Source organism: Lynx canadensis, chromosome C2 (genome assembly GCF_007474595.2).
Source record: "Lynx canadensis isolate LIC74 chromosome C2, mLynCan4.pri.v2, whole genome shotgun sequence".
NCBI classification, from domain to species: domain Eukaryota; kingdom Metazoa; phylum Chordata; class Mammalia; order Carnivora; family Felidae; genus Lynx; species Lynx canadensis.
The window spans coordinates 113,517,541-113,544,142 of NC_044311.2; the positions used below are offsets into that span (position 1 = coordinate 113,517,541).

The 26,602-nt window shown below is 36.5% G+C and overlaps 1 protein-coding gene across 1 annotated transcript in view; it reads right to left on the reverse strand.

Annotated features, from left to right (window-relative positions):
• Positions 1 to 24,626, reverse strand: part of LOC115523939 (ephrin type-A receptor 6) — a 267,647-nt gene extending 243,021 nt beyond the window's left edge. Inside the window, exons 1-3 of the mRNA XM_032594591.1 lie at positions 24,606 to 24,626; positions 24,290 to 24,388; positions 23,773 to 23,935 (exon numbers count right to left, since the gene is read on the reverse strand). Of these exons, the coding sequence (XP_032450482.1) occupies positions 23,773 to 23,935; positions 24,290 to 24,388; positions 24,606 to 24,626 (283 nt within the window). The remainder of the gene's footprint in view (positions 1 to 23,772; positions 23,936 to 24,289; positions 24,389 to 24,605) is intronic.
• Between the last annotated feature and the right edge of the window lie 1,976 nt (positions 24,627 to 26,602).

Here is a 26,602-nt window from a genome sequence, read left to right on the forward strand (position 1 = left end):
CATTCTTCTTGATGACCTTAATTTACTTGTCAGATAAAAATGCCAAATGACACAGGGATAATTGGAAAATGTGAGTTTGGTAAAACTTGATGGAGAGGCAGAAGCAGAAGCATAGTGCAGCATGATGAAACACTTTTTGTCTCTCTCTCTCTCTTTTTTAAGATTCTTGTGTGCATTAATAGATGGTCAAGATGCCTTGACAGGTAGGCTTCATGTGACAAATATCAAAGAACAGAGAAAAGTGACTGAGGCATTTAAACACCTGGAACTATTGTTAACATTCTAAATGTTGGGATTTAATTTGTAATTGTCTGTATTTCGTATTGTTACATGCAGTTGAGATAGGTCTTTGATAACATATTTTGTAAGTGAAATACTTACATCTTTATACATACATATTTCATTTTTTAAAGATCCAGTGTACAATAGAATTTCCTTAAAAATTTCAAAAATTCCCTGGAACCAATGATGTTCAATCTCAAAAGACTATTCAACATGTACCATGTTATTAATAGCATTTGCATATTGGTAATCATACTTATGCACTTGAGGTTATAACTTCTCTGTATAACAGTGTGGCTTGAGGTAAGTAGCTTTGTCAGTAAATGTATAGCCATTAGAGATCACATATTTCATAAGGCTAAACTCAAAGGTTTATTTAGGATCTAGTTTTCATAGGGGCACCTGGGTGGCTCAGTCGATTAAGCATCCAACTCTTGATCTCAGCTCAGGTTATGATCTCATGGTTCAGGGGATTGAGCCCCGTGTTGGGCTCCAAGCTAATGATGCAGAACCTGCTTGATTTTTTTTCTCTCTCCCTCTCCCCCCCTTTCCTACTCTCTCTCTCTTTCAAAATAAAGAAATAAACTTATAAAAAAAAGAATATTTTTCATAGAAAATGTGTAAAAAAATCCTGATAAAAAGCATACATTTATTATTTAGAAAAAGTTCTAGAAAATTTCTTGAGTGAATTCTCATTCATCAACTCATTATTCACTCAAAAACAACGAAAAATACTAATCATTTAGAATGTGCCATGGGCCACCTGGGTGGCTTAGTCGGTTAAGCGACCGACTTCGGTTCAGGTCATGATCTCACAGTTTCGTGAGTTTGAGCCCCACATCGGGCTCTGTGCTGAGAGCTCAGAGCTTGGAGCCTGCTTCAGATTCTGTGTCTTCCTCTCTCTGCCTCTCCCCCATTTGTGCTCTATCTCTCTCTCTTAAAAATAAACAAACATTAAAAAAAATATTTAGAATGTGCCAAACACTGTGATGTAGGGATTGGGGAGACAAAGAAGACTTAAGCCTGGTTTCCAATCCTCAGAGTAGTTTCTCTTTAGTGAGGGTGATAGATAACTGTAATATAGTGAAACTGTTGCTAAAATGGAAGTACGAGTGAGGGTCATGAGGGAAGAGTAGGAGAGTGATAATCTCCGCAGGAAGAAGTGAAGGAAGGTTTATAAAGGAGGTGATTCTTGAGCTAAATCTGAAAGGGTTAGAAGAAATTGGCAAGTAACCAAAGTGACAAGTAGATACTGGGACATTCTAGTGTGAAGAAATGACATTACATGTATGGAGACATGAAACCACAGCATCTTCCAGAGATTTTACACGTACTTTGAAGCAGAATAGAACCAAGAGGATATAGGATAGGAAGGTAGATAGAATGGATCGTGAAAATATAGTGACCTCATTCAGTGTGCTTAGTTTTTTCTCATGAGTAGAATAGAAGGAGATGTGAGTTTACTCAAAATTGCAATTTTTACTGGGGATATAAAGTCTTGCAAATATATGGGAAGAAACTATCAGACAATAAAATGAGGACATGTTTGGAGCCTGGATTTGGCCTGAATCTCACACTATACCTTGACTTTCTTTACTTAAAGTAATAAAGTCTCACTTTTCACTAAACCAGTTGGTATTTCATCAAAGTTCAGAGTCCTACTTACTAAAATGAAACAAAGAGGAGAGAGTTTGTCTGTGTTTGTCTATACGCATATCCTATAATGAGGGAAAGAGAGGATAAGTGGGTCTTTATATTTCCAAATTAACTACTAAAAACCTCTCAATGCTTATTATGTTGCTTAAGTTAGATGCTTTTAATCTCCATTTACTATTTACATTTTTTTTTCTATGTTGAACAGACTTCTGAGTCTGTTTGCCCCCATAACTGGATGAATGAAATTGAAAAGATAAAGCAAAATGAGGCGGGGGGGGGAGGGTTCTGTTTATAAAACAGCCATTTTTATAAAAAGAAAACCAAATGCTCTGCTTGGAGAGAGTCCATTTTCTTTTTCTTTAATTGATTGATTGGTTCAGGGTGAAATCAGTCCTGTCTATCTTACATTTAATGGATCTCATGTATTGATTTAATAAAAACTGCATAGATGTAAAAACAAAACAGAACAAAAATAAAAACAAATGAACAGGGGCGCCTGGGTGGCGCAGTCGGTTAAGCGTCCGACTTCAGCCAGGTCACGATCTCGCGGTCCGTGAGTTCGAGCCCCGCGTCGGGCTCTGGGCTGATGGCTCAGAGCCTGGAGCCTGTTTCCGATTCTGTGTCTCCCTCTCTCTCTGCCCCTCCCCCGTTCATGCTCTGTCTCTCTCTGTCCCAAAAATAAATAAACGTTGAAAAAAAAAAATTTAAAAAAAAAAAAAATAAAAAAAAAAAACAAATGAACAGACATTTCTTGCAACTTTAGTGAGGCAGCATGTTAAAATCAGATTATGGAGGAATCTGCCCATTTTAAGCCATCTAATTATGAACCCATTGCCACCAAATCTGGAGGTAAACAAATTCCTGTGAAGATCTTTACTTAACCTTCCCAGTTAATGTTAAAGACCATTTAGGGTACAGTTGTCTCTTACATGGCTTCAGTAGAAATCTTTACAGAAGCATAGAAACCAACAATGTTGGGGGTGGAGGGCAATTTGTCTTAGCTTTATGGACTCAAACACGGTGCCCCAAATAATTTAGATCACAGGCAACCAACAGGGACCTGCTATTCCTATGCCAAAACTCATTCGATTATGCCCTGAAAGCAAGTTTTCAAGGAAGCTGTTGCATCATTGCTTGAAACCTTTTGAAGCCTCTGCTCTAACAACCAAACTACTTCAGCTTCTAACTGATCACTGCAATCACTTCTGGAGAGATTCAAAGAGAGCCTACTCTACTTTATTATTATTATTATTTTAATTTTTTAAATGTTCATTTACTGTTCAGAGACAGAGAGAGAAGGAGAGGGAGAGGGAGAGAGAGAGAGAGAGAGAGAGAGAGAGAGAGAGAGAGCACGAGCAGGGGAGGAGCAGAGAGGGAGGGAGACACAGAATCCGAAGCAGGCTCCAGGCTCTGAGCTGTCAGCACAGAACCTGATGTGGGGCTCGAACCCACAAACCACAAGATCATGACCTGAGCCAAAGTCAGATGCTTAACCGACTGACCCACCCAGGTGTCCCAAGCTTACTCTATTTTAAAAAGAGCCAAACTTGTTGTTCCACAAAACGATAGATCAATCAATTTTCTTAGTGTCCCCTTTATTATTTATGTTATGATTTCCCTTAAATTATGTGTTAGATCTCCCAGTTATATTTTGCATAATATTTTGTTTTATGCACAGAATTACACCATAACTTATTAATATTATATTTTCAAGAAAATAAGATTGTTTGCTTTGCCTGTAGATTTTTCACTAAATTTTGGCTTTATTGCTCAAGGAATCAACTTAACTCAAAACTGAAACTTAGTATTATTATTCTGAAAATGTGGAGTAAATACCTCTTTAAAAATGAACTAAAGGGGAAAAAAATTCCTGACATACTCTTTCACAAGTTCATGTAATATAAAAAAGTGTCATGTTTTATTTATTCATCTTTTACACTAATATCTGCATATGATATTGATTATAGACAAACTGGCATGTGCTATCTTGTTAGACAGTAATATATGCCTCTTTCTATATGCTGATAATATGGATTTAATTTTCAATAACTAGAATTGATTTCTGGATACAAATAATTCTACCATCCTACTGCTGCTAGAAGGGATTGAACATCATCAACTTTATCAAAATTAAAATCATTTTCTTTGGCACACAAAAGGCAATTGATAAAAACTCTACAAAAGAAGACAACCTAGTCCATTTTTTACAAGTACACTTTTTTCCATAACTTATCCTAGAAGGCTTGCTGCAAAAATATGTGGTTCAATATAACTTTTTCCATGGGAGCATTGCTCCTCGGGTTTCTTTTTGATGACTTTGAACACCTGCTTTGAAAATTTTCCAGGCCAGAATCATCTTTTTTCACAGTATCCAGTGGTGTGGAACTGTGGGCTTTCAATCTAGAGTATGCCTAATTGTTGGAGTAGATTCAACTCTGCTTCCTAAGGACAATCTTTGCTTCGCCTCCAGCTCATTTCAGTGCAAATGTAAGGATGGGAAAAAATATTGGTTGGTTGTCTCAGCTTTAATAGTGGAATTATTTCTGTACTTCTTCACTTTATTTTTTTATGTTTATTTATTTATTTTGAAAGAGAGAAAGCAGGAGAGGGGCAGAGAGACAGGGAGACAGAGAATCCCAAGCAGGCTCTGCATGCTGTCAGCGCAGAGCCCTGTGTGGGGCTTGAACCCACAAACCATGAGATCATGACCTGAGCTGAAATCAAGAGTCAGTCACTTAACCAACTGAGCCACTCTTCACCTTATTTTTGAAGCACTTGTACCATCTATCAGTGTGTAAATAGAGAAAACACATTCTAGGCTCTCATTAAAGACTTAGCTCAAAATTTTTAGTAAGTAATCTTAGTAAGAATACTAAGATACTAAGCATCTTAGTGGGATACTGAACGGGTATCTATTAAGCTCTATCTCTGAAAACTGCCTCTCTCTCTGGTCCATACCTGCATGAATTGGATTAGGAATGGAGACCTGACTCATATTGGGCCAAACCATGATATTTCTTCCAGGAATTTGGAATTAGGATTCATAGTCATTCTGGTGGTCTTGGTGCATGGTTGAAATGATGGGGAAATATGAATCTACAAGCCGTGAGGCAGATAGATTTATTTTCCTAAATGAACATATGCATAGGTAAATCTGATCCTAGGCGAGAGAAACAGAAGCGAGTGGCTGTGTAGACCAAGAAAGAGATTGGTTATCTTTCATTTCAAGACCTTTCTGGTTTCTTGTTTCAGTTCTTTTTGAAGCCTAGCCTCATTTACGCCCCCATATTTCCACTGTGGCTCTGTCTGGGACATTCTTAGATCTCTTTTCACTTAACCTAGCTCATGGTATATTTGATATCTCCAGTCAAAGGGCTTTGGGGTATTCTAATTTTTAGTATCTGACCAAAGAACACATATTTAGAAAATAAATTTAAAGGGTGATTCTTTTTCATTCACTTCCCAGCTATACTAGCTCTTTTGAAGTCTGTATGCATGGAATTGTACTAAGTAACCTTTCTTCCTCATCTCATTCCCAGCATGGAAATCATCTTCAATCAGTGAAACTTTACCTTGGGTCTGCTTCTATCAAAGGTTGTAGTCATAAAACACCACATTAAAAAAGCACACTTTTGCATTTGTTGAAAAAACTCTGCTTGAGGCCATTATCCTCAGATTCTTCATCTATCTTTCTTAGAGCATTTGTGCTTCATATCATAAGAGCTTGAGGACTTCTCTGTTCTCTGGCTGCGTCCAGAAATGTCAGAGGCAGAGATGGTGTGCATGTGGTTCACCACTAGTGATGATCACCTCTTGTTTTTATGGATCAAATTTTCTACTTCTAGCTCTAATTCTGGTGCTTTAAATATTTTTAAATGCTTTAATATTTTGTATATGTGTTTTAGACTGCCTCAACTGTTTTTAGGGAGAAGGGAAATGCAAATATAAGTCAATATTCCTCTATTAGGTTAGTCAGACTTTCTGAGAAGGCAACCCTATAAAAATTAAGTGCAATTTAGATAAGTTAGCATATATATGGGAAAAGTCATCCTACTTACTGCTTAGAGCATTCAGCTTTCTTCCTAGAACAGGAAATTTGACTATACTTGTAATTCTGTCTCATCTCTAGCAAGAGGTATTAATGACTTAGATTAGTTATATGTATGTTTGAACATGTTCTGTTAAACAAAATTCTTGATTAAATAATTTTAGACGATTAACAGAAAGTGTAATAGAGGTCATTTCTATCTCCTTTTAAAACACATGAGAAGAATTTCTAAATTCCACATACTTATTAGCTTGACTAATTCATGTATTGCATTCCTTTTTTGGTATGCATGTGTATGGGGGGTGATGGAGGTGCATATACCTAGCTTTAAGTTTTCTATGCTGCTTCTCTTCTGAATGTTAACAAAAAAGTATTTTTCTAATTGTTTTTATTTTCTAAACTGAGCTTTTCTCAATTCTTCACCTGTTCTGATGCCCCAGTTTCCACAGTTTAAGCTATTGGAAGTCTAAGCTAAGGGTGCTTATAAGACTGCTTCAACTATCTTCCCAGTCATGGACCAGGTTGGGGTGCCCCATCTCTCCTTTGGTATGTAAGTCGTTGTGCCTTAGAGGCTTCTACGGGTCACTGATCAATGAAAAGTAGAATTACCCCATCAATCTCTTATTTACTCATTTTTCACCTTCCTTTCCAGTAAGGTATTTCTCCCTCCATCTTAAGCAGTAAGAGCACTGAGAAAAACAATGACAGAGATATAGCCTCATGTGCAGAAGTTTGGTTTCTTTTTTTTTTAATGAAAATTCATTAAATTTATCTTTCCTGCTTCTATTAATAATCTCAAGGATAATGGTAGAGAATTATCATGAATGGTATACTTTTCAAACCTTAAAAATATTGCTGACATCAAGCAAACAGCAACTGTAAAAGCACATAACTTAAAAAAGAATCTCCATGGGTATTAACTGGGTATCTTTTGTTTAACTCAATTTGAAATCTATCATCCCAGTAGGCATTTAAGTAGGATGAGAGGGAGAAAATGACATAAAGCTAGCTAATTTTAAAATGGTGCAGCTCCCACGATGGATAAATACAAACACTGAGAAATGATTTAGCAAGATCCAAACGCATTTTGAGCTGCAGTACAGAACATCACTGAAAACAGAATGGGCTAAAGGCAATTAGATAAGCCCAAATCTCCTTGTTCTCCCTTGTTTGTCTGCTGAGCAACTTGGATTAATTTGGGAAACAATGAGGGGTGCCTGGGTGGCTCAGTCGGTTAAGCGTCCAACTCTTGATTTCAGGTCAGGTCATGATCTCACAGTTTGTGGGATCGAGCCCCGCATTGGGCTCTGTACTGATAGTGTGGAGCCGGCTTGGGATCCTCTGTCTCCTTCTCTCTGCCCCTCCCCTGCTCAGTGTCTCTGTCTCTCTCTTTCCCTCTCTCTCTCTCTCTCTCTCACAAAAGTAAATAAATACTTTTTTAAAAAAATTGGGAAAGAATGGAACAGTCTTATTTCTAGTCATCATGCAAGGTAAAAATTTGTCTTTATAAAAGCTCAAATATTCTTAAACCTGTACCTGTTCCATAATTTGAAAAAGTAAAATCCTTCCTCAAACAAGACATTCTGAGTTTATTTTTATAGAAGATACAGTATAATACCTATTCTAAGCCAAAATATAATTTTCAATATATAGCTAAATTTTACTTTGGATTGCTTATTCTTGTGCAAGGAAATACATCAGATAGTTACTTATTTAATTAAAAATATATTGTGGGACATATCATGGCTCAATTCCTGCCTTAGTATTGCAGTTCCTTTATAGGAGGGAGCCTTATATTGGACCCCAGTCCTCTTGGCTGGGCAGCAGATCTCTCTCTTGATTTGAGTCCTAAAGTATTGAATCCTACTTCCTTCAGCTTCTGACTGGGATTCTTCTCTGAAGATAAGGATAACCCTAAACCATGGAAATGGTACCTGCTTATCTTAGAGCATTACTTACTGCCTGAACATTTGCCTGGAATAACACTGAAACTGGCACCTTCCCACTTCAGGTATTAGGGAGAATCTCCATGGTGTGTTGTGTGGAATTAAAAAAACACAAAGATTTGGAACCTGACAGATATGGGGTTGATCTCAGCTTGTTATTTAATTTTAGGTAAGTCACTGAGCTTCTCTAAGCCTATTTCCTCATCTATAAAAATGAGGATAGTGATTCCTACCCACATGACAAATGTGAAATTTAAATAAGATAAATAATGTAAACCATTTACTATAATGTGTGCATGTAAAAGCTGCTTAATAAATGATAGCTATTGTGATTACTAGGAAATATAAGAAAAAAATGAAATAAAAAAAAATATATTGTGGGATAGGTGACTATCAGTCATTTTTACTTGAAAAGTGATGAAGATTCCACAGAGAGCACCCTAAGAAAGTTTTCTTTCCAGACTTATAGTTTTTTCCTTCTTCCTTATGGAAATGAGTAGTAGCTGATTCACAGCACAGGCTCATTGAAAAAATCATATTGTACTAAATACACGATTGGGTCTCCCTCAGAAGGAGTCATTATTATAACAAACACTCCAGAGTGTTTACATTTGCCATCTGCAGTTCTAAATACATCACATGTATTTCACCTATTTAATTTTCACAAAATCATTTAAGATAGTTCTATTATTATCACTACCTTATAGATGGAGAAACTGAGGCACATAAAGTTTCTTAACTGGCCATTGTTACACAGACAGAAGTGGCAAAACCAAAATGTAAGTACAGATAGCCTCGTTCCAGAGTTGCAGTTTCTAACCATTATGCTATATTGTCTATTAGTGCTGAAATCTTTTATGATTTAAGTATTTAAAAGAAAAGTGGCCCACCCTATAAATAATCTGATTACTGCAGAAGCAGAGGCACCACAGTTCTGGGTCCACAAGGTGATGTTGCTGGAATAGGACTGATGGGGATTCCCTGACTTGCCTACTGTGTGGGTCAAAATCTGATTATCTCAGAAGTTCACATGTGGAGCTTCCTTGTCCAACCCTCCAATGCTTAGGCCCTGGGAGGTCAAGTCACTGGGGAATCCCAGACTTCCTTATACATCACCTATAAAAATTAAACAAAAACTAACACCAAGACTAGCCAGCTGTCTCCAGGGTAAGCTAATGGGCATGAAAAACAAAGGTCAAAGGAAAGAATCAGAAAATGACTTGATTCCTAGAGTGTCCAGATGCAAGAAGATAAGCAAGAATATTGTTTAATTTTTAAAATATAATTTTGAAACTGCTAGAATGGAATTTTAGGGCTGAAAATCATTACCAATAATGTCAGTATTAATAGTCAACATTTCCTGAGCCCTAACCACATGGGTATCAGATATTCTGCTAAGTACTTTACATGCACTGAACCACTGCATACTCACAAGAACACTAGAAAGTAGATGGTATTCTTATCCCTATTTTTCCTCATGTGGAAATTGAGGCATAGAGTGGTTAGCTGACTTATACAAATTATGGTATATAGCAAGTGGTAGAGTCAAAATTTAAATCCAGGGTTCAGTCCAAAGCTTGAACTTTTAACTAAAATTCACTAGTTTTCTGTAGCTGTCTATTTATCTGTGAAGCATCTGCCAAATGAATTGCATGAATCAGTTGCTGTCATGAAAAATTTCCTTGTTCTTGCTGCTTATTTATATCCTTCCTTTTCTTCAAGGCCAAGGTTAAGGCCCTCCTCCACGAAGTGTTTGCCAGCTGCCTAGCTCACAGCAGTAATTCAAATTACAGTGATAGTTAACATTTAATGATCACATTAGGAGAAAGGCACACCCCATCCTCCTTCTCAGCTTTGCTCTTCTCCAGAGCATCTCGCATCACCTGTCTTAGGGTTTCCTGGGGCACAGATTCTTCAGGCAGCTTTGCATGTAGCAGGTTTATTGAGGAGTGACTTCAGCAGGGACAGGTTGAGAGGACAGGGGAGCAGAAATGGGGAAATGGAGCAGTCGAACTATGATATGAGCTACAAAAACCTCTGCAGATCTCAGGAAGCTCTCAGCCGAGATGACCCTTCACAGTTGTCCTGAGTTAAGCAATGGGATAAATCTTTGACTGGCACAATGACACAGTCTTGGATTCTGTCCAGGCCTGGGGAGAGGGCATGACTCTGAGGAATGCAGCTTCTTTTGAACAGAGGCAATGTCTGGAAAGGAATTCAGCTATGAGCCTGGCCAAGAGAATGAGTAAGTGCCAAGGTCCTAAAGGGGAGGTATAGGCAACATACCATAGCTCTGAATCACTTAGCACTCTAACTATTTTACTAATTGTTTGCTTACTGTCTCTCTCCTTTCTGGGACATAACCTCTAGGACAGGATGCTAAGGATCTTTGTCTACGTCTGCTATATCCACAGCTTGTAGACCAGCAGTTTGTACAGCATACAGAGTGTGTTTTCACAAATATTTGTTGAATAAATCTGTGTACAAACAAATAAATAAATTTCTAGTTTTTTGATGAGGAAACCAAAGCTTAAACAGGGAGAGCAGAGGTTGGTCTGGCCCAAATCCTTAACCACTTCACTCAGAAGGTCCTTATTTTTAAAGCAAGGGTAGATAATTTAACACATCCTCTTTATTTTATTGATGGTAAATTCATGTCTAGGGTGGAGAATCATCATGAGCCAAGATACCAACTCCTACCTTGCCTAACTGAATGTATCATTTGGCCTTTATTAGAACATACACCCAAGTAATCTAGCCTGAGACAGGTCCGTGACAACCTTGTGTGGCATATTAGTCTTGGTCTCTAACTTTGCTTTGCTAACATATCACTTTTATCTCTCTGATATCTAGATCCATGAAGTTATCCATGCAGATAATTCCTGGAACATCTGCAACTGACCAACTTTCACTGAAAGTTTGGCATGGGATGGCTCAGCTCCAGTTTTCTCAGGAGGCTCTGATGAGCAGGTCATATTTCACTGTGTCCTGAAAGTCCAGAGACCAAATATGAACTGTCAAGGAGAAATATGCAGGCTTACATGCTGGCAGAGAGCAAGCATGTGTTAGAATTTAAATTGATAATTCCCGAGGTTCTAGTACCTTTGGTAGGTGAATTCTAAGGCTAAAAGAGTCTCTAGGGAATTTGGAAGTTATGACAGCTATAGGAGTGACAATGAAAAAGATATTTGGAAGGTTTTATTTTTAGTGTGGATAAAATGAAGGTGAGAAAATTAGACGTGTTAGCAATGGCACCAGAGGATTCAGTTATGAGAAGCTCATTCTGATTGGCTTGCCTGTCTCCAAACTACAGATAACTAGAAGAAAAATAAAAACTCAGGAAGGTTTTAGCCTCTGTAGCAAGATAGGAGACAGCATTGCACGGTCCCTACCTATGACTCCAGCCACATGTCTTGTATTTCCTATACCAACATTGTCACCCCCCAACATTCCTCACCTCTACCTTTGTACTCGCTGTTTAAGCTGCTGGTTGTCTAACTACAGTGTGCATCAGAATCACTTGGGGGGCTTTTTAAAACAGAATTCTGGGTTCACCGCCAGAGTTTCTGATTCAGCAGGTATATAGTGAAGTCTGAAAATTTGCATTTCCAACATTTTCTCAGGTGTTGCTGCTGATTCCAGTGCAGGGCCTACATTTTGAAAACCATGGTTCTAGCCACACTAAAATTCTTTCAGTTACTAGAAGGCTGTACGCTCACTTTCATCTGTACACCTGCACACATGAGAGAACAGAAGCTCCCCGATCCTTTTATCCCACCCCCTGCCTCACCCTCCACCCCTCTCATTATCATAGCCAAGTTTTATTTAACTTTAAAGTTTCCTTTAACACATCACTTCTTTGTGGAAGTTTTCCTTGATGAACGTTTGCTTGGGTTCTTCTCTTTGTGCTCCCCCAAACGTCACACACAACCTTGTATTGTAATCTTGTTTAATTTTCTGAACCTCTCACAAGCTTTTGTGAAAGGAGAGAACAAGTCTATTCTTTTCATCTTTGAATCTGCAGCGCCGACTTCTATATCTGGCTGGTGCATTAATACTTTTAGACCAAATGGAGGAGCGAACGAATAAATCGAACAATTAAACATTCTGCTTGCTTTTGCTTTTGCTGCTGCCTTTCAAATGCCCTTCACTTTCTCTCTCATTATGTCAAATTTAGAAACAAACTTTGTATCAAATTTAGAAATAAACTCTTTTGCTTCCAAGTGTAACAACTTAAGCAAGTATATTGAAGTCACTGTCAATTTCATTCTTTCATCTCAGAATGAGCATAGGTAGAGTGCATGAATGCAGAATATATGTATTACACGTATGTAAGGATGGATATATAGGTATAAATATGTATGCTAAATTTAGTAAGTAGTATTTCAATGTTTACAGAAATGCTGAAAATGATTGTTAAAAAAACACATTTGGTCTGCTTTCGGGTTTTGTATCTAGCAAGTACAAGATAACTACTTATTTTAAAAATAGCTATAGTGCAAGAGCATTTTTTAAAGGGTGCTCAGTTTTCAAAAAGCATAAGAGAATATGAAATTCAGTTTGCTGTGAATCAGCTATTTTATATCTGGTGGTAAAGTTACCATATTCTGCTACTTTGCCTATCTTTACAGTGCGATAATATGCTCACACATGTCATGCTTGCGTTTGTGCACACACAGCTAAATCTTTTAAAGGGATCCTGCTGTTTTGCCAAGAATTCTTGTTATTTGACTTAAATTCACTGAACTACTGTTTCCCTTGAAAACATAAAGTGTAATGCAAATACTTTAGCTGTTTCTTAATTTTTCAAATAACGTTTGGTAGAGCTGGCTGGGTTTATTTTATAAACATCTGTCCACTCAGTATTGTGACTTCAGAGTGAGGTACAGCGAAAACAGATGTCTTGCACTGAGTGAATACAAATTTAAAAGATGTTACATTAGATAATTTAAACTTATTTTTCTTGCATACTGGTACTGTACAAATAGAAAAATTCAAGCTCTGTCTTTATGATTTGACGTAGGCAGATAATATTTAGTATTTACGTATTTTACATACAATACTTTTCATCCACCTTGGACATTTTGACAATCCTTTTGTTCAACTCTCACGTGTTTTCAGCTCTAAAAATGATGGATTACCATATGGATAGAATTCCACTGGGAAATAGGAAAGAAAACCATAAAAGGAACCAAGCCCTGTGCTGTGTCATCCTTGTGGTCTGGGATTTCCTAAAGGACAATTTCATCGCAGCATCGGGTATTTCTGCCCTCTCCCTGTAAGAACCACAGCTATGTATCACCACTAGACATCATTCCACGGCTAGCTAGATCCCACCTCTTGCTTTAGAATAGCATTCCAGAAGAAGCTACTGAATAACACAATATTCCTTAGTCGTCTTGACAGAGTACATGATCAAGCAATAGAGGGGATAAGAGGTCAACCATAATTAAGAACCACACCACCAGTTCCAGATAGGCAATCTACGGTTTTCTCACACTGCCCTTAATGCTTTCCTAACCACTAGAATATGATATTTTAAAAAGCCACTTTAAGATACAAATCAATAAAGCTGATTTGTGTAGTCTGAAGAATGGCTGTAAATCTCCATGTATTATATAGGGAATATATTTTTCACTGAATTTGAAGCAACTTGAAATGTCTAAGGAACATTTTTGCTCTCTAGAAGAATTCAAGGTTGTAAAGTCAAATAACTTGGCAGAAAAATTCCGGCAATTTATATGATAGCTGATAGAAAAAAATCCATCTCTTCTCAAATCAAGTCAAATTAAAATTAGACTTTGAGAATGACATAAATAGGAAACTCTGTTAGAAGAGTCTTTAGTGCAGCTTAGTGGTGAGCTTCCTGAAGACAGAGAACATGCATATTTATGTTTCTTCCTCAGCCTTATTGAGGCATAACTGACAAATAAAAATTATATATATATTTATGGTGTACAATGTGATGTTTGGATATAAGTACATATTATGAAATGACCATCACAATCAAGCTAATTAATATATCCAACACCACACAGTTTGTGTATATGTGTGTGTGTGTTTGTGTGTGTGTGTGTGTGTTTGTGTGTGTGGTGAGAACATTTAAGATCTACTGTCTTGGCAAATTTCAAATACACAATACAATACTATTATCTATAGTCACCATGCTATATATTAGATCTCCAGAACTTATTCATCCTGTGTAACTAAACCCCAACATAGTTATTTTTTTAAGTTTATTTATTTATTTTGAGAGGGAGAGCGAGAAAGCACAAGTGGGGGAGGAACAGAGAGAGAGAGGGAGAGGAAGAGAATCCCAAGCAGGCTCTGCACCATCAGCACAAAGCCCAACATGGGGCTCAAACCCATGAACCAAGAGATCATGACCTGAGTTGAAATCAAGAGTCGGTCGGTTAACCTATTGAGCCACCCACGCACTCCAGCACACTGTTATTAATATATACGCACAAAAACACAAATAAGATACTGAAAGTATATAGATGAAATAATAAAATACATGCAATTTGTTTGAAGTAACAGATGCATATTAATTGAATATTTACCAGATAACATCAACTTACTTGATATTCACTAAAAGCCTTCAACATGTCAGCAAGGCAATTGTAAGAGGCACAAAAATGAGTAAGAGATGTTTCTTGATCTCAAACAAAACAAAAGAACCCAAAAAACTTCCAAAGGATAATGGCTTATGTCTCAAAGAAATCATATTTTTGTATATGTTGCTTTAGGTCATTGGCTTAAAATAAATCTATATTCTGTTTTAAGAAATAGAACCACTGCTATTTGCTAGTGCCCTTTTCAATATCAGACAATTTGTAACACTGCATGTTACTATACACATTTTATAACTTCTAAGTAGCTGTTAATAGTTAATGATTTTTTCCAGTCCATTTAGCAAAGCTATGATCTTTAATATATTTCATATTGGAATGGTCCAACCTGTCTTATGGTAATAAGCCTGGTTCCCATCACTTAAGGTCATTATTTGGTCCAGGAAAAACTGAAGCAAAATACCTTTTTAATCAGTGGAGTCCTGTGAAAAAGAGACTTCCGTTTTCTATGCAAGTAGTTCCCCTTCATCAAGTCCCTGCTCATGTAAGGTAATCAGACTAAGTGCATTATGTTTCCCTTAGAGTGTTATATTTGGTCTACCATGTGTGCATTAGTCTAGAAATCTGTATTAACACATGCATAACTCTCTGAATTTGATGTATGGTGATTTATATAGACTTTTGAAAGTCTATGTTTATATTCAAATACTCTATTTTAGGAAAGAATATATAATTGGTTAAGGGAAGGTGAAGAATTGGAGGCAAAAATAAAAAATAATCATGTAGAAAGTCTGAAGAAATGACCAAGCTGAATAAGAAAAGTAAAAACACTGAATGGGTAGAAATGGAACTCAGTTCCAGTTCTCAGAATTAGTATAAAAAATACTATACCCATAATATGCTATAGCCATAATATGTGCCCATCTAACACTTAGTAGCTGTAGGAATGTGGTAAGTTACTGAGCTTGTGTGTGCTTCAGTTTCCTGATCCATAAAATGGACATGATAATAGTATCCATTTCAAAGGTTAGAAGACACAAAGAACAGAATAGTGCTTGGAACATTAGAACTCAATAAATATTATCTGATAGAATCTCAGTGTTAGAAGTTATGTTAAACTTAATATCACAACCTCCCAAACAAAGGAAGGATTCCCTTTATAATATGTTGAATAAGTACCCAGCTAGTTGCAGCACAAATTCTTATCATGAAGAGCATTTATTGGGGCGCCTGGGTGGCGCAGTCGGTTAAACGTCCGACTTCAGCCAGGTCACGATCTCGCGGTCCGTGAGTTCGAGCCCTGCGTCAGGCTCTGGGCTGATGGCTCAGAGCCTGGAGCCTGTTTCTGATTCTGTGTCTCCCTCTCTCTCTGCCCCTCCCCCGTTCATGCTCTGTTTCTCTCTGTCCCAAAAATAAACGTTGAAAAAAAAATTAAAAAAAAAATTAAAAAAAAAGAGCATTTATTAATTCATAAGGTAAGCCAATTTATATTTGGACAACCTAACTTCTAGAAAATTCTTTCCTACTGGTGTTTGCATTTAGATAGCTATGGTTGCCAACATTGAAAGTGTGCTATTGACTAAAGATTATTTCAAATTAAAATCTTACATACTAGAATTTGTCCTCCTCTGGGTAGACTCATAAATATGAGATCTGGCTCCTGCTTGATTAATTAACTTTTTTATTACTCCACCAGGGTCAGCTGGTCCTCTTTCTGCTTCATGCTTCACCATTAATAACCATCCCCAAATTTCTGGCTGCTGTTAATAATGATGTAGCTAATTTCATCCTAAGTAATTGAAGCAGTGCAGATTGTGATTCAATCAACAGACGATCCGACACAATAGAGATTTTTTAAAAAGGAAGTTTAAAGAAGAAAATACATTATACAAAAATAAAAATATCATTTAACTATACCTACAATGCTTTCAATTTTAGAATTAACAATTAATTGGTAATTAAAGGTCCACATATCATATTTCTTTTTTTTTTAAATTTTTTTTCAACATTTTTTATTTATTTTTTGGGACAGAGAGAGACAGAGCATGAACGGGGGAGGGGCAGAGAGAGAGGGAGACACAGAATCGGAAACAGGCTCCAGGCTCCGAGCCATCAGCCCAGAGCCTGACGCGGGGCTCGAACTCACGGACCGCGAGATCGTGACCTGGCTGAAGCCGGACGCTTAACCGACTGCGCCACCCAGGCGCCCCACATATCATATTTCTACACAACTCAAGCCAGGTATATAACCTGAAGTCCCAAATAAAGAAAGCAATAATGTTTATCTGTGGCCAATAAAAATATTTGATTCTTTCTATTTAGACTAGTAGGCAACATGCTATTCTCCCAATTTTAGCCTTTTAAAATTGCATGTTATTCATTTTTAAATTAAATATGTATTGGAAACTATAAGCAAGACACTTTATGAGACACAAGGATATGCTGGCTATAGTTCTTGACTCAAAGAGCTAGCAGCTTAGCAAATAATTAGCACTTGCACAATAAAATATTATAGAAAGTCTGAGGAAAGGTGGTTTTTCACTGGACTGATACAGAATATTTCATAAGAGGTACAAGTTGAGCTGGCAATCATTCGTAATGTGACAGGTTTCTGAATTGTCTAGTTGGAAGTCACAGAAGAGGCTTAGAAATTATGAAGATTCAGAAAATTTCATGTATGTAGTATCCACGCATTTTCTCAGAGTTTGTTAACTAGAGGGAGACAGGACAGGAATGATGTTAGTCTGCACTAGGACTGGAGGGAAACTTGAATATTTATTGAGAAATTCACCTTTTACGTGGTAGAAAATACTCAGTGTTTTGGAATTTTTAAGTGTACAGAATGGAGTATAGAAAAATTAGTCCACTGGAGACATAAAGAACAAAGTAGGGAAGAAAGAATTAGAGACACGATATTGAACCTCAATTTCTAGGATCATTTCCCATTTATAAATTACTAAAATTAACCAAACTGCTTAAACATGAAACCATACTAAAAATAGCTAACTCTTATGATGTTAAAAATAATTAAGTGATTAAATTCCTTCATTTGTATCTACATAACACTTTTTGTATACATGTGTAAGATACGACATAAGATTCTATTTTGAAATACCCACTATGGTTCAGTAATAATTTATTTATTGTTTGGTTAGTTAATGTTGATCATGAAGACTTTTGCATGATCATTTTATGTGGTATAAATCTAGTCTGTTGTTACTACTTTTAGTAAATAATACATTTAAATGTTGACAGATGTGGCTTTTGTGTTACAAAAGTGCTTTCTGTAGGTTACAGGTAAAAACCTAAGTTTACATGTTGTTAAAATTTAAGGTATAATTTATCCTTTCAAGGGAAAAGAATGCTTTGCTTACATGTTGGCAATGTATTAATTCTCCAGGATCTTACTCATTAGGGCAATGGGAGAGGCAAACTGCTAATTATTATGTGTACATTTCCAGCTTTCTTTCAAATGTTGGCTTTAAGCTATGGATTCTGCACTCTTTTGATAGCTTCACAAGTGTATTTCCTATATTTAAGTAAAATGTTCAAGTTGGCTGCAATATAGCAGGATATATTTTATTTGGGTTTTAAAAGTGTACACAGGAAATTATTTTCTGCTACTCCAAAATATATTTGAATGTAAGTAAGTCTTGGTGTTTTAAATAACCAAATGTTTGACTTCCTTATCTTTAAATTATCTATTTCTTTTTTTAAAAAATGTAGGCATAATTTTAACAGATTATTGTTAAAAATTGAATTAATATCTTTTTTGAAAGAAGTTTGTAAGGATATGGATATGATTGGTATGTGGATAAATTTTCAATTTTAATTGTTATTTTTTTCTCCATTGAAAAGAAGTACATTTTCTCCAGGAAATAAGGACAGAAATTATAATAAATATGAAGTGGTTAAGATTTCTTGTTGTTTTATTCATATATGCCAAAAAGGTCTGTACTTAATTTATGTTTATATATGTGGTGTGTTTGATATGTGGAGACCTAATATAAATTTCATTTTAATATTAAAAAATTTATTAATTTTTTTAATGTTTATTCATTTTTGAGAGAGAGAGAGAGAGAAAGAGACAGAGACAGAGCACGAGCAGGGGAGGGACAGAGAGAGGGAGACTCAGGATCCAAAGCAGGCTCCAGGCTCCTAGCTATCAGCAAAGAGCCTGACGTTGGGCTCAAACTCACAAACTGTGAGATCATGACCTGAGACAAAGTTGGATGCTCAACTGAGGGAGCCACCCAGGCGCTCAGAAAAAAAATTCTTGTATTAGCTTCTGACACCTATCTTTCACATAGCTCTCAGAGAAAGATAAATACCACATGATTTCACTCATATATGGAATTTAAGAAACAAAACAGATGAACAAGGGGAAGGGAAGGAAAAATAAGATAAAAACAGAGAGGGAGGCAAACCATAAGAGACTCTTAAATACAGAGAACAAGCTGAGGGCTGCTTGAGAGGTGTTGGGTGGGGAAATGAGCTAAATGGGTGAGGGGATTAAGGAGGGCACTTGTTGAGATGAGCACTGGGTGTTATAGGTAACTGATGAATCACTAAATTCTACTCCTGGAGCCATTATTACACTGTATGTTAACTAACTTGGATTAAATAAATAAATAAATAAATAAATAAATAAATAAATAGAAGATCCACATGGAATGTTTATATATTCTTACTTTCTCACTACTGATTCTATTGTATTGTAATTTATTGGCCTAATAAAAAGGCCACTACACAATAGGCACTCAATAAATGCTGTTGATGGACACAATATGTAGTTGTACACTCTTTTTTTTTTTAAGTTTCTTTATTTATTTTGAGAGATGGGGGGATGGCACAGAGAGAGAGGGAAAGAAAGAATCCCAAAGAGAGATTAGCAGGCATATGAAATGCCAGCACTAAAACAGAGAAGTATTTTGTGACTATATAGGAATGATTATCTATCTACCTATTTATTTATATATCTATCAATCATCTATATCCATCTGTCATCTATTTATCTTTCCATATACATGCACATACATGTAATGAAGTTATTCTACAGACCTGGGGCAAAAGGAAACCAAGAGGTCTAAGTCAAGTAAGCTCTTTTTATACTGTTAGAAGTCATAATTTGTAATCTTTACATTTATTTGGTTAGCCAGTTTCCACCACATAATGTTCTGGAAAAACATCCAACCTTTTGTCTGTAAGAGCAAGAGGGGTCACCGTGATTATTGTTCAGATGCCACTATAATCATAGAACACTGGTGAGTTAAGAATATTATGATTTTGGGGTGCTTGACTGGCTTGGTCGGTTAAGTGGCTGACTCTTGATTTTGGCTCACGTCATGAATTTAGGGTTGTGAGATCAAGCTCCACATTAAGACCCATGTCAGGCTCTGCACTCTCAGCAGGGAGCCTGCTTGAGATTCTCTCTGTGCCCCTCCCCTTCTCTCTCTCTTTCAAAAAAGATAAATAAAACAGTAAAAAAAAAAAGGAATATTATGATTTTGAAAAAAAATTCTTTCATATTTTATATTATTGTCTTATTGGCAAACTTGAACCAAGTAAAACAGATATGGCTAGAGAGAATTACATTGTAAACTACTTCCCTTTGCTTACTTAAAAAATTTGAACCAGACCATCAAATGAGAGAATCTAATCTCTCTTCCCCAACACACCCCCATCTCTAGGCATGTATTACCAAGTTAGTTGATTAAATAGAATGCACAAGAGAGAACTTAGTTCAGGCACTACTCAGGAAACTAAGGCTATAAGAATTAAAAACTATGAGCTAAGAGAGTATGAAGAGAGAAAGACATGCTATAGATTGGTATTCATATCCTTATACACCTGAATTTCTGGTAAACCCGCTCGTATCCTACTATGACATTATTCACTGAAGTTCTCTTCTGGATATAGACAGCATGCTTTGAAAATGTAATTTAAAACTAACCAGATAAAAAATGACCCTTTAAATGATTTTCCCCTAGGCTGTAAATTGACTTGAGAGCTACACTACGTACCCAAAATCCAGGTTTAGACAAACACATTTTTCAGATTCTTCTCAGACATTTTGTCTCTTCAAGGATCTAATAAAAGTATCTTTCATGTCACTAATGAAATCAGTGATTCATAACAGGTGTTTTGCCTTCTGCTGCCGCCATTGTCAGGTGGCTCTAGAGTTCTAATTCTGCACCTTTGCTCATTTGATTATCAGATTTTGGTTAAGCTACTTATGTCTTTAGAAGGAGAAATAATCTTGTCAGAATTACAAAGATAATTTGTGTGAATTGCTCAGTAGAGAGTCTTGCACATGTGACTGGTCATGTTACTCCCTAATTAAAACCCTCTCATGGATTCTCAGTATCACTAGGAAGCTTAATATCGTTCACATGGCCAAATGAGTACCTTCATACTGGCCCTTGTCTCTGCCCTTACTCCCCTCTCTGTCCTTACTCCCTTTCATTTACCTGGATGTCTCCTCACTGCAGCCATGCCAAATTATTTACTCTTCTTTAAATTGTCCGTGCTATTTCAGGTCTCAGTGTTTTTGCTATTTCTTTACTACTCCTCTTTTGAGAATGAGCCCCAGCTTCTCACCTTCCACCAGATCCATTCATGACTGATTTATGCTAAATTAGGGCTTCTTCTCTCTGTTCTCAACACCCTTTGCATTGCATATCTTTATGATAGTACATGTCAGTAACCTGGTATTTTTAAATTAAATTTAAATTTTCTTCCCATAAATCTAGAGTATAAATTATGTGAAGGCAAAGGCTGTTGGTCTTATTAATGCTATATATTTTTTTATCCCCAGTGCCTCACACAGAGTATGGCACATATTAATTGTGCTATATGTCTTTGTTGGGTGAAAAAATATTACATTGAGTCATTGGTGAGTATGGGACCTTTTCTGATAAGGAATTTCAAAGTACCTCTCTTCTATATAACATATGAAAGATTTCTAGTCCTGAAGGTACAAGGAGTTGAAATTTAGAGTTAAAGCAAATTAAAATTTTCATATTTAGATCTGAACTTTAAAAAAAAATTAGACTAGATTATTTTCTCTAGAAGTACCAGATATACACAAATGACCTATCTAGATTTGGCCCTATAATTTTGTCTGAGAGTATGTTTTTGACTTAATGATATAATACTCAAAGACGTCGTACATTTTGAAAAGTTAGGTAAATTTCCTCATCTGTGAAATAAAGAAATAGAATGGAGATGCAGGGATGTAATACACAAAGTCTGAACAACACAATGACAGGACTCTTCTTGGGACCAAACTTTCCTTGAATTGCATTCTTTGGCTCGCACCCAGGCTAAGTCTTGACGTGTGAACAAGGGAAAAACAGTCAACAGGACATAGCAGGTATGACACTTTGAATATTTTTATATTGTTTTTAATTATGGAGTTATGTTTTGTGATAATTACAGTCTACTCCCAATAATTTCATCTCTAGCTTGAGAAGTCAATAGTGTCTGAAAGATTATAAATGATTATCACTGACATTAACCACCTAGGTTATAAGTGTTCTTTTTATTCATTAGTTTACTTTCTCTCCCTAAGCTGTGTTTCTTTTTAATTATGTCGGTGCCTTGCTACTTTTTAGTGAGGTATAGTTGTAAAAAAGAAGTTCTTATGAATTGATACTATTCATCAATGTAAAAGCAACATTCCTTCCATCACAGAATTTGAAATTCAAAAAGCTTCATTTTAAAAGAGTGATGATAAATTGAGAAATTGTGGGCTGTTTAGTGGTCTTACTATTAGCACTTTTTAATAATCCATTTTTTGTACTTTATTTATTTATTTATTATTTTTAAAAATATAATTTATTGTCAAATTAGCTAACATACAATGTGAAAAGTGTGCTCTTGGTTTTTGGGGTAGATTCCCATGGTTCATCACTTACACACAACACCAGTGCTCATCCCAACAAGTGAAATGAAAGAACTTGACAGGATGGTAGACTTGTTCAGAGCACAGGCCTTGGAAGAAAATAGCCCTCATTTTCAAATTTTAACTTAGCTTCTCATTATCTCTCATTAGCTGGACAAATTGCCCTATTTCTCCAGGCTTCTGTTTGTCATAAGTAAAATTAGGAAAATAATACTTGTCTCATTGGGTGTTGAAAAGTTTAAATGAAATAATACATATAAAATACTTTATATAATATCTGGCATTTTTTTTTTAATTTTTTTAACGTTTATTTATTTTTGAGAGAGAGACAGAGCATGAATGGGGGAGGGTCAGAGAGAGGGAGACACAGAATCTGAAACAGGCTCCAGGCTCTGAGCTGTCAGCACAGAACCCGACGTGGGGCTCGAACTCACAGACCGTGAGATCATGACCTGAGCCGAAGTCGGCCGCTCAACCAACTGAGCCACCCAGGCGCCCCAATATCTGGCATTTTTTAGAGGCTCAATAAATGGTAGCTATTATTACTGTTATTTATAAATAATTTTTATAATAAATTTGCTATTCTTGAATTCTTAAGTAAATATGGGTATTTTAGCAATGATGAGAAAATATTTTTATTATGATTAGGTATTTGAAAATTTTCCATAGAGGAACATGGCAAAAGCCACCCATATTATCTTTACACAGATAGCAGTAAGATAGGTTTCTAAAAGCAAAAAATGAATTCAATAACAGGGCAGGATTTAGACTGAATAAGACATTCCAAAGCCTATGTTACATGACATTGGAACACCTCACCTTCATCTCTCATTTTGATTTTCACCACTTCAAGGCTATGGAACTAATTTGAGTTTCTAATTAAGCCCATGTGTCTACATTTAAACTTATAATGTACACTTCAGTAGAGTTTTTCTCCTGACCACTGTTTTTATTGATCTAAGATAATAAGCCAAAGCTGCACAATTTTGAACTAACTGCTAAAATCATTTGCTCATGGCTTTATTCTCTTCCAAGTTTTCATTAGTATCATATTATGATGCCAAGACTGGCAAACAATTAGGCTAACACCACCCATTGAGACTCTATGTTACAGCATGAGTGATGAATTCTGCATAAAGAAATGTATCTGGGCTACGTTACAATTGTGGTAGAACAGGGCATTTCATGGAGGAATTTAATGATAGCAACAAAACATTAACTGAAATGACTATATGAGTATTTACAGGAACAGAATCCCATTTGATGAGACTATTCACAATTGGGAACATTAGATTTTTAACTCAGGTCAGATTGGAATGGTATAACTTAACATCTTATTTTATATGTTTGTGCAAAACTTACTCTCATCTCCTGTTTCAAATTCAAACTTCTGGCTATAGCCACTGTATCCTGTTGCAGTCCTCACTCGGATATGAAATATGTACTTGGTGGCTGGCTTGAGGCCTGTGATGATGACACTGGGCGCCTTGGACCTCGTGGAGGAATAGGTGAGCTGCTCATGCTCCTGGGGATAGAAAAGAGGAGAAAGGAAATGAAGCAGAGTTTTTCCGCTTTTTCCCAGGCATATTCCCAAATTAAGCTGAGGAAGTATGCTCTGAATATCAAAAATATTGATTAAAAAGAGGTGTAAGCATGGTTTCCCATAAGTTGGCACTTATTTATCACTATGATGCACATGATATGGTCTTGATTTGGAAATTTATTAAGAAGGATGACTATCTTATATAAGCTTGCACTTGGAGGTTTGGTGATTTGGATTTCTGCTCCAACTCTAAGGAATGGTGGTGGCGTGAGAGCACGTTTACACAGAATGGCAGCTGCACCTTGAGCAAAATGGGCACATCAGATCAGACCACACCAGCAGAGTGCAAGGAGCAAGGGTGGGAGGGTTCAAGTCCCCGCTACTCACTTCTACCCGCAGGTAGTGCCAAAATGCCGGCGCTATCCGTGGGTAGACCTGTGGGTGAAAGGAAAAATAAATTAATTGTTTTTTTTAATTTGAAGTATTTTATCCCGAATCAATTACTTTGTTCCAAAACTCAGCGATGTCCCTGTAGTTAACAACTGAAGTGGAGTCCAGCTTGAAACATAAAACTATGAAAATTTTCCCTTAAGGGAGAACTGACTCCTTCCCCACCTAGATATTGCAGTTTATTTTTTAAAGATGTAAAAACTTGTGACGTAGGTTTTACCATAGTCTGTCCAAAAAAGGAGCATCAAAAACAGAAGGTATGAAAGACTTACCACACCCGTGGAATCAGAGGCAGGGCTGGAGCCTTGGTTCCCAGTCACCTGCAGTTAATTGCAAAACTACCTCCCCTCACTAATGGGAAGGGTTTACCACAGCTGATCGAATGATCTGGTCAGTCAGGGTCTTTTAAGGGGCTCTCTTGCCCACCAGCTCAGAACAGGATAGTTCATTTTATCCATGCATGTAAGAGACTGTCCACAACATGCTGGCAATGGAGATAAATTAAACTTAATACTATTTTTGTACAGTGTTATTGTTCAGTAATTTTATACTGATATTTTAATAGGTGAAAACACTGTATTTGTGTGAATAACTCTTCTAAATTCATAAGTCAAATTAGGCCACCAGGTCCTTACGTTCATTCTCCACTCTTCTCAGAAATCTGAAGATATTCTCAGGGATGGAAGTGACTTTCAAGATCATTAACTGAATCACTCATTTGACGCCTTAATTCTATCTATATTATTCCCATCAAGATTTCATTTAGCCTTTGCCTGATACTCTCTGTTGTTCAGATCTTCCAGACTAACAAATGAAGTTATAAAAATCTACACATGTGTAGATTGTGTCAAACTCCATTTATTTGCTGGTGATGCTTTAAGATTTAGAACTATGGAAATCATTTCACTTCAGCTACTTTTCAGAAAAACATCCTAATCTTAAAGATCATTTAAAAATTTTATGGCCCTATTTGTCAGAACATTACATGCTACATGTTATTCTGAGTCTAGCTGAGGAATTTAATTTGCCATGTATACCCTAAATAGAACTGTTTATTCAACACAAAAAAGAAAGAAAAAAATGAGTTAACAATAGCAACATTTTAACTAAAAAAGACAAAAAGATAAATTGCAGTTTATATTTACCGCTAAGTAATTTTGAGATTAGAAAGTAAATAAATATCTACCTAGCATAAAATCCAAAGAAATATAGTCTCTAAAATAATTAATGGGAGGAATCATTTAAGGGCTAAAAGAAGGAGCTAAGATCAAGGCCTTTATAATTAGGGAGCTTAGCACTCATATTTTAGAGAAAAAAAAACCTGCTCATGTGCCATTAGAAGAAGTGATAATGTTTCTGGTAGAAATCTGCAAAACTTTCTGGATTTTCAATCTCACAGTAGGAGAATATTCCACCTTTCACAGAATTTCCTGCAATGTAAGTGTTACGGTACATTTTGAGTAGTAGTTCACAATATGAAATGATGACTGAGATAAAAATTGTAAAGCCGTGAAAAAATAAATTTTGTCTTATCCTTGAAGAGAGAAGATACAGATTTCAAAAATCTACTTTTAGACTGGCAGCACACCAATTGCACATTATGTCTTTGTTGCTTCATCAAAATGTAGCTAAATAGTAATTTCTTAGTAAAGTTACAGGCAGTAAAGGACACCTTTTGCAAACAGCTTTTAGCATTTCTGCTGTTATATACAAAAGTGTATCTGTACTTGCATCTCTGGAATAAAAATCCCCAGGTAGGAAATGTGTGTACGTGGTTCCTCAGCCTAAATGACAGCAGTGTGTTGATGGGCTGCCTTGTCTTAACATCTTGCCACGTCTCAGCCTGCCAAAGAGGAGGCCTCAGAACGCAGCAGTCATGAGAGTTCCTCTTTCCAGGGTACAGCAGCCCTCTCTCCTGGCATTTCCAAGCTCTTGGGAAATCAGGGTAGCACTTATCCATTACAAGCATAGAGCACTAGTGTCCCAGAACTTTGGCTAATTGCCTTTCTGCCAACGTGTCAATTCCAATTCTAAGCAGCTGTCACCGGGTAGAGACCATCCTTTGCCACAGAACCATCTAGTCCTCTTCATTCATCCTCACAGGCTGAACTGTGGACATGTTTGAGTAGGATATGTGTGCAAGTTTTTCTGGAGTTTGTGCCATGATGGAATTGCTGCTTTTATGACATAGATGTTTTC